We start from the raw sequence: 9,023 nt of genomic DNA on the forward strand, positions 1-9,023 counted from the left end.
GGAGATCGACAAGAATGTTGCATTGCAAAACATGAATAACATTAAAAATATTGTTACTTCTAAGTTCAAAGAAAAAATGTGGCATGAGAAAGATTTAGGAGTTAAAAGAAAATTAAGATATTATAAGGAGGTCATCAACCCCACCCTAGAAGATCAAAAGTATCTCTCTATCTTATCTAGCTCAAGGAAGAAAATTAATATAGCCAAGATTAAAACGAACTCTCATGAGCTCCATAGTGAAACGGGTCGTTGGGGAGTTCCTAAAACACTATGGATAGAAAGGTTCTGCCATCTTTGTGAGAATATGAACATCGAGGATGAAAATCACTTCCTCTTAGAGTGCCCCACATACAACCACATTAAATCTCAGTTTCAAAATATTTGTTGCAACACTGACCTTCCTAGCCTTTTACGTTGTCAAAATTACAGTGAGCTGGGAAGGCTTCTCTCCAAGCTTTTTGAGCATAAGAATAAAATTTTAAATCAAACTAAATAATTCGTTTCTTTATATCCGATAGCCCAAAATTTAGTCTCAATAGACATTAACCATCATCATCATATTATATTATATTATATTATATTATGTTATATTTAATTAAATTAAATTAAATTAAAAAAAAACATTTTAATAAATTTGATTATTTCATTTTCTCTTTTATTTTGATATTCTTCACAAAATTGTTTGGGATACAATATGTACCAATTGAAATCAAATCGATATTCCGTGAAAATACAGAATTTAAACATCTTATTAAATAATTAATTTAATTAAAACAACAAAATCAAAAGAAAAATTATTACCATTAACATTTAATAACGATTATAATATAAATAGCTACCAAACCCGGAATAGCTAATATAATATAACGGAATGTTGAGCAATTTGACTAATAACCCGGATCAACTTTTCTAGAACCAACAGAATCAATTCATACGCTCTGAATGAAAGCCGTAACAATGTACTAAGCTAGCTTGTGATTCGTTTGTGAAAGATCTTACACCAGTCAAAAACAGCTTAATGCGAACCGATAAAAGTTGCCAGATACTGACCCTTTGGAATGAACCCTCTCATTGCCAAATTTCTTCTCTTGCTATGCCTTCCTTCAATTATCCGCGCCGCCTGGTCCACTACTCCCACACTGGACACTGTAATCTGTGACATTTAGAGACATTAAACATCTCGAGCGACAAATGTTCAACACCTTCCACCTCTTCTAACTCAGAGCAGCCAAAGATACTGAGGATTCGAAGTCTTGTACACCGCGCCAAGACCCGTATGTTCTTCAGGTGCACACATCTGCCTGCCCATAGCTCCTCCAGACATAGCAATGCTTCCATACCCGGCAGCTCTTCTAACTGGGAGCATCCTGGGACAGATAGGATTCGAAGCCTTGTACACTGTGCCAATCCCCGTATGTTCATCAGGTGCACACATCCGTATGCCCATAGCTCCTCTAGACATATCAATGCTTCCATACCCGGCAGCTCCTCTAGCTCATAGCAGCCAGAGATACTGAGGATTCGAAGTCTTGTACACCGCTCCAAGCCCCGTATGTTCTTCAGCTGCACACATCCCTTTGCTCATAGCTTCTCCAGACATAACAATGCTTCCATACCCGGCAGCTCTTGTAACTGGGACCACCCTTCGACACTTAGCTTTCAAAGCTTTGTTGCATGCTCCAGCCCCCTGATTCTCTTCAGCTGCACACAATCACTGGCATCTAGATCTTCCAAACATACCAATGCTGCCATACATGGCAGCTCCTCTAGCTCAGAGCAGCCAGAGATACTGAGGATTCGAAGTCTTGTACACCGCTCCAAGCCCCGTATGTTCTTCAGCTGCACACATCCCTTTGCCCATAGCTCCTCCAGACATAGCAATGCTTCCATACCCGGCAGCTCTTGTAACTGGGAGCACCCTTCGACACTTAGCTTTTGAAGCTTTGTCGCATGCTCCAGCCCCCTGATTCTCTTCAGCTTCACACAATCTCGGGCCCATAGCTCTTCCAAACATACCAATGCTGCCATACATGGCAGCTCCTCTAGCTCAGAGCAGCCAGAGATACTGAGGATTCGAAGTCTTGTACACCGCTCCAAGCCCCGTACGTTCTTCAGCTGCAGACATCCCCTTGCCCATAGCTGCTCCAGACATAACAATGCTTCCATACCCGGCAGCTCTTGTAACTGGGACCACCCTTCGACACTTAGCTTTCGAAGCTTTGTTGCATGCTCCAGCCCCCTGATTCTCTTCAGCTGCACACAATCACCGGCATATAGATCTTCCAAACATACCAATGCTGCAATACATGGCAGCTCCTCTAGCTCAGAGCAGCCAAAGATATTGAGGATTCGAAGTCTTGTACACCGCTCCAAGCCCCGTATGTTCTTCAGCTGCACACATCCCTTTGCCCATAGCTCCTCCAGACATAACAATGCTTCCATACCCGGTAGCTCTTGTAACTGGGAGCACCCTTCGACACTTAGCTTTCGAATCTTTGTCGCATGCTCCGGCCCCTTGATTCTCTTCAGCTTCACACAATCCTTGGCCCATAGCTCTTCCAAACATACCAATGCTGCCATACATGGCAGCTCCTCTAGCTCAGAGCAGCCAGAGATACTGAGGATTCGAAGTCTTGTACACCACTCCAAGCCCCGTATGTTCTTCAGCTGCACACATCCCTTTGCCCATAGCTCCTCCAGACATAACAATGCTTCCATACCCGGCAGCTCTTGTAACTGGGACCACCCTTCGACAATTAGCTTTCGAAGCTTTGTCGCATGCTCCAGCCCCTTGATTCTTTTCAGCTTCACACAATCTCGGGCCCATAGCTCTTCCAAACATACCAATGCTGCCATACATGGCAGCTCCTCTAGCTCAGAGCAGCCAGAGATACTGAGGATTCGAAGTCTTGTACAGCGCTCCAAGCCCCGTATGTTCTTCAGCTGCGCACATCCCCTTGCCCATAGCTGCTCCAGACATAACAATGCTTCCATACCCGGCAGCTCTTGTAACTGGGACCACCCTTCGACACTTAGCTTTCGAAGCTTTGTTGCATGCTCCAGCCCCCTGATTCTCTTCAGCTGCACACAATCACCGGCATCTAGATCTTCCAAACATACCAATGCTGCCATACATGGCAGCTCCTCTAGCTCAGAGCAGCCAGAGATACTGAGGATTCGAAGTCTTGTACACCGCTCCAAGCCCCGTATGTTCTTCAGCTGCACACATCCCTCTGCCCATAGGTTCTCCAACTCGAGGGGTTCCTGCGAAAACAAAATGTTCACGTAGTTCAAACACAACAAAATGTTTATGTGTATCTTGATTTTCTTCTACATAACCTTTCTAATTCATTCGATACGTTGTGGTGAATCTTAATAGCGACTAAATATACAATCTTGACACAACAAATTCCTATTTACCTGTAATTCGCCTTCCCTTTCCCACAGTGTGTTTAATTCGCTGTAGGACACATTTAGATACTTTAAATTCTTCACACCAACCCAGGAAGGCAGGGTCGAGTGGGGACACTCTCTCCATGTGAGCGACAAGACATTTGGTAACTCCACCTTCCTCAAAAAGCAGTTTGTCCATCTGAGCCACCAGATATTTGGTAACTCCACCTTCCTCAAAATGCATTCCAAGAGATCATTTTCAGTATCAAGAATTTTCAAATTCCTGAAAATCCTTTCCAGAACAGCTTTATCAGTAGCATCAACGCCAAAAACATTATCTTCATCATGTTCACCGTGAACCATCCGAATTCCCCGCACAGGCACAGACCTTATTTCCTATCCATTGTTAAAAAGAACAATCGTTATTACATGTTCATTCAATAATCGATCCAAAAGTCATAATTTATAAAGGACTGAATAACTGAACACTTACAGAATCTAACAAATTACCAACGACGTTCTTAGTCAGACGCCAAAGTCGACGCGGATCCGAAGACTCAGCAAATTCTATTCTCAAATCCCTAACGTGGTCATGCATACGTATCCTGTTCAAACTGTCCACTGCTACTAAACATTTATTTTGGAGAGTTTGAAAACCCTTCCTTCCTCTCCAGCCTGAGCTGTTCCATATTCCTATGGCCGTCTCTTTGTCTATTCCTATGAAGTAGCATGCTATGTCTAAGAATATTTGTTTTTCCTGAAAATTAAGTTTATTATAACTTATTTTAAACCTATTATGGATCTCGTCCGGAAGTATGTGTTGGAGACTCCCCAATTCATCTTCCCAGTCAGATTGGTCTCTTCCATAAAGAAATGACCCAAATACCTTTAAAGAGAGGGGCAATCCCTCACAAGCTTTTAAAAACCGATCTACTAAAGATTCAAATTTTGGCCTTGGATACGGCTGGCTGAAGGCGTAGGAGCAGAAGAGAACTCGTGAGTGGTCTGGGTTAAGCTCTCTTAACCAATAAATGGATGAGTTTTCAACTTTTGAGCTTATGAGAATTTGCTTATCTCTCGATGTGATCAATATTAAGCTATGCGGGTGGAGATCGCGGATTTCAACTGGCAAAAGTTCTTCTACTTGATTCACATTATCTACATCATCTAATATAACTAAGGCATTACAAGATTTGAGATGCTCTTTGAGCATCTCTGTACCTATGTCAACAATCTTTACTGGCTCATCTTTTCCGGTCAAACTTTTAAGAAGTTCTCTCTGCATCTCTTTAGCCTCCTTATCTTTGACGTCATGCAAAAAGCACGATTTCTGAAAATCAGATTTTCTCCTATTGTAAAATTCTTTAGCCAGTGTAGTCTTTCCTATGCCACCTAAACCCCAGATCCCCAACATCTGAGATCTCCCACTCTGCTGTTGCTGCAATCCCACTTTATCTTCAAAATCTCTCAGTTTCTCGTCCAAACCTGTTGGAAATTTGGCGACGTGCAAATCTGGTTTTTCCTTTTTCAGTATGTCCAGCAGACGTTTAACCACCTTATCTAGCAGCTCCACCTCCACCTCCTCGCTAGTAATTCAGAAGAACATAAATAGAATTGTGAGAAATCATCTATTTCTATTTATTAAACATAAAATACTACCATATCAAAAGCGATGGAAGGTTGAGTTCTCACCCAATATTGCACGCCTCCATCTCAAAACCGCTGAAGTCTGCGACCCGAGAAAGTGCATTTCTCCACTTTTTAATCTTCTTGGAGCCATTTCGTGGCTGCTTTTCGTGTGTTTTCTTCTTTGCCAGGTTTTCTAGGTCTTCAGCATATTTTCCCTTTTTACCGCGCGTCCACCGAACCTCATAGGGCGGGACACCGTAAAAGACAGGAATGGTAGGAGCCCCTGTCTGCAACATTTGTACGAGCTCATCTAGGCACCAATTTGATTCAGCATATCTGCGAGACAAGATGGCGACGTGGACAGAGGCGGTGCTGATAGCTTGTTTTATTTGAGAAGGAAAATCGTATCCTTTTTGCATCTCCTTCTCATCCAGAAAGGCCCTCACTCCGTTTTCGAGAAGGCGAAGGTATAGAGACCTAGCGAAGGTTTTCTTCGTATCAATACCTCTGTGGCTTATAAACACTTCGTACCACTGATTGTTGCTGGGATGAGGAGCGATGGAGGCAGAGGCAACGATGGAAGACGATGCAGCCATTGCAAACTGGAAAACAGAAGTAAATAAGTTATGGTTTCAGAAGCGCACTGAGATTGTCGTGACGATCGGTGTGCAGTGGTATCCTTCTATATGCACACACATTAACCCTACCACTGAACTATGTGCGGGTTTTCTCCATTTTTATTCTTTATAATTAAAGAACCAAGCCCCATATCGACCACTAAATTCTCGGACACGTTATTCAAACTATATGCTGACCGTCAACGACTTCTAGTGCCTGTATAGGCCATTTAGCCTTCCACAGAGATGCTAACCCCGTGTGTATAGACTTATCTATTTCTTTTGTGTATAGACGGTCATTATCAAAAGATTATCATCAGATTACAGTAATAATAAAGTTCATTATTTGATTGGTCGGAATTAAATTTTAGGTGAGAGTATAACAAGCATCTTTAAGATAAATTCAATTAACTATATATAAAAATATTTTAATAAAAACTTATGTGTTTTGCCTATTTTGAAATTCAATTGATGGTTGTCACCGAGGGGCCACACAATTGATGGTTGTCACTACCACTGGTGGGGGAGTACAGCGCCGTGAGCGATGGTGCGAATACATCGATGAAGAATATACTCCCAAAATTGAACACGTCAGAGAAGTGCTCAGCGAAAATTACGCGTCAAAAGGAAATTTTAATTTTGATATCTACGGGTTTTTTAAACAATTTAAATATTATTATAAAATTCGCTGTGAAGGGATCCTCGTCTGGCGGCCATTTCTGAAAATTACAGGATATCTACTATTCCTGTAGGCTCAGACTCCATGAACCAATAACCAATAAAATATGTCGGTGGGCGGTTTCACAGAAATTTCATGAACATCACATCAAGGTTGTAGATTGATTTGTAGAGCTATGACTTGAGCCGAGGCAATGGTCTAAATGATAATTAATCCGCATCTGACATCCGCATTGCAGCTTCCTGGAAATTCTGCAATTCTGATAAGCTCGATTCATCAATGATAATAATAATAAAACCTATCACTTTCTGTTACGCAGGAATTTCACGGTCGTAATGTCACCAAATGTCATTGATGAAGGCCAGAGTGCGTACTAATAACTTTAAACGAACAACTTATATCCCCAAACTGTCGTCCTGAAATTCGCATGAAAATAATATTTTTTAGTTTTAATTTTTTCAGCAAAAGCACACAGCCACGATACACATGACCACATTCCAACTTACTTTGTTAAGTTGTGTGGATGAACCAAAATTGCTTCCACTCATGGACATTTCACCTTGTCGATGTCTATTTTGAAATGCACGTCTAAGGTGGGATGAACATCAACGCGTTTGCTCACCCCATTTATTCCTCTTCACCACCACATTCACTGTATCAATGTTTGTTCATGAAACACAATGAAATTCGAAATAATTATATCTAAGCATTTATTTTACTGCCTTAGTCTAACCGGACTGTTTAAAAGCATGATTCAAATACTACTAGAGCAAGATTTTTTGAAACAATTTTGCCCAGATTCCAGCCACTTTTAACCGGGGAATTCCTCTCTTCCATAGAAGACTCTTTTTTTATACAACTATAATATTTATATAACAAACATATCAACTCAAGATTTATATTATAGGCACTAAGATAAAGATTAAGATTTAAGTGAAAGCTAGACACCATGTACATATCCATTGAATTTCCTACTCCTATGCTCTCTGGTAAATAATAGGACCAATGGGTGCCTGCAATCAAGAAGCATTTAATGCCAAACATATAGTTAAAAGATGTTAATTGCTAAGAATATTATAGAAACCCTATTCCAAGGATAAGTAACAAGAGTGTTAATAATGCGCCCATGGGAGGAAAGGGCACAGACATGTCCTTCAACAAGAATGCAGCTCTACTTGATCTGTTCAAGGGAGATGGATGTATTATAAATCATATGTTTTGTATCCACCTAGGTCTTGCTTTTAGGTTAGCATTGATTTCTATTGCCGAAAGAATGGTAGAATGGATTCCAATTAAGAAAGATAGAGATGGTAGGCTCAAGATTTTGAACTTCCCACGTGTTTTATTTGTTCATGGCACGTGTTCTATTTGTTCATGGCAGTGCTTACTTGAATATTGTTGTTGTTGAATCAATAATTTGTTGCTTCTTCTCAATATGTTTCTAGGTGTTGTTGGGTTTCTTATATTTGCATGTAATGTCCATGTTCAATGTCTTTTTGATGTTGGAAAAGTTGAGAGAAAAACTGTCATTGTATGAGTAAACCACAATTAATGTGAATAACAGTTCCTTACCATTAACCTATTCATAAGTATAATGACAACAACAAGTTCATTCAATATGATTTCAAGGTAATTCTAAAATCTCTCGTCTAGCCGAGAGAGCCATCAACCACAACTAGGCTGGTGAGTTAGTTTTATGTATAGCTTTTTATTACTTGGAATTTTTTCAGTTAAACTTTAGAAGAGTGGCTTGAATCACATATATTAATTATTAAGAATGCATAATTTGAATATCATAACTATTTTTAAGAATAATGAAAACATTTTGTTATTTAATAAATGCAAACAATTATAAAAAATTGCAATTCTAATCATTTTTCATAATTTTTAGATCCCATTATATTATCTATTTGATATTTTCATAATGTGATATCTTCTAACGACATAGTTTTAAGTCTAATTTATTTAATAGAAAAAAAATGATTAAAAAAGAAATGTAGAAATAATATTTTTTTTAGCTTTTCATTATAGAAGTGTTTGATGAATATATGCCCTTCAAATTGAAATTAAGACTAGCCCTTCAAATTTGATCACTGATTCTAACCATCAATACAATGGTGTACAACTTTATGAGTGATTTGTGTGATACTTGGTGGCAACATAAAAGTAAACCAAATATTCCCAAAGGGTAGTGGTCCCCATTCAATTGCTTTTTCTTTTTTGAGGGGGCGAATACCGCTATTTGAGCATCTAGTCCATGACTGGTGTCTAATATTGGCTTCTGAATGGACGACGATGAATTATAGTCCGCATGCGTTTTGTACTTTTTTTCTTTCACAGTGAATTGATCGACACATAAAGAAGCAAGTTTGGGGAGGCACAATTGATGGCTTTCACACCACAACAACACTTGAATGTAAAACCTGTGGAAACTTGAGTGGAAAGGCGAAGTGAACATTTTATTTTATGGGCAAGTGACTGTTTAATGAATGATATACCAAAGGTGAGGGATTTAATGTGTACATATACACCCATCCCTCTTGATGACAGGTTGTTGGAGTCATTTCGTAATTTTAATCAAACATTTTTGTCGATCAATTCTTAAACTAGCATTTGCAATTTAGGGTGAAAAGGGCTTGACCATAGTGTTTTGGGTTTTTCTGAACCCTTGAATATATATACAAAAACATTTGAAGTAGAGATGG

At 39.6% G+C, this 9,023-nt stretch overlaps 1 protein-coding gene across 1 annotated transcript; it reads right to left on the reverse strand.

Annotated features, from left to right (window-relative positions):
- Positions 1-899: 899 nt before the first annotated feature.
- Positions 900-5,668, reverse strand: LOC149212539 (disease resistance protein Roq1-like). The gene is made up of 4 exons (XM_089391875.1): positions 5,086-5,668; positions 3,887-4,979; positions 3,421-3,789; positions 900-3,264 (listed from the first exon to the last, which is right to left on the reverse strand). The coding sequence occupies exons 1-4, from the start codon at positions 5,616-5,618 to the stop codon at positions 1,660-1,662; spliced, it is 3,600 nt and encodes a 1,199-aa protein (XP_089248001.1). The 5' UTR covers positions 5,619-5,668; the 3' UTR covers positions 900-1,659.
- Between the last annotated feature and the right edge of the window lie 3,355 nt (positions 5,669-9,023).

This window comes from Pinus tabuliformis, chromosome 1_1 (genome assembly GCF_031772625.1).
Source record: "Pinus tabuliformis cultivar Carrire ecotype Pingquan chromosome 1_1, CPIR1, whole genome shotgun sequence".
NCBI lineage: Eukaryota > Viridiplantae > Streptophyta > Pinopsida > Pinales > Pinaceae > Pinus > Pinus tabuliformis.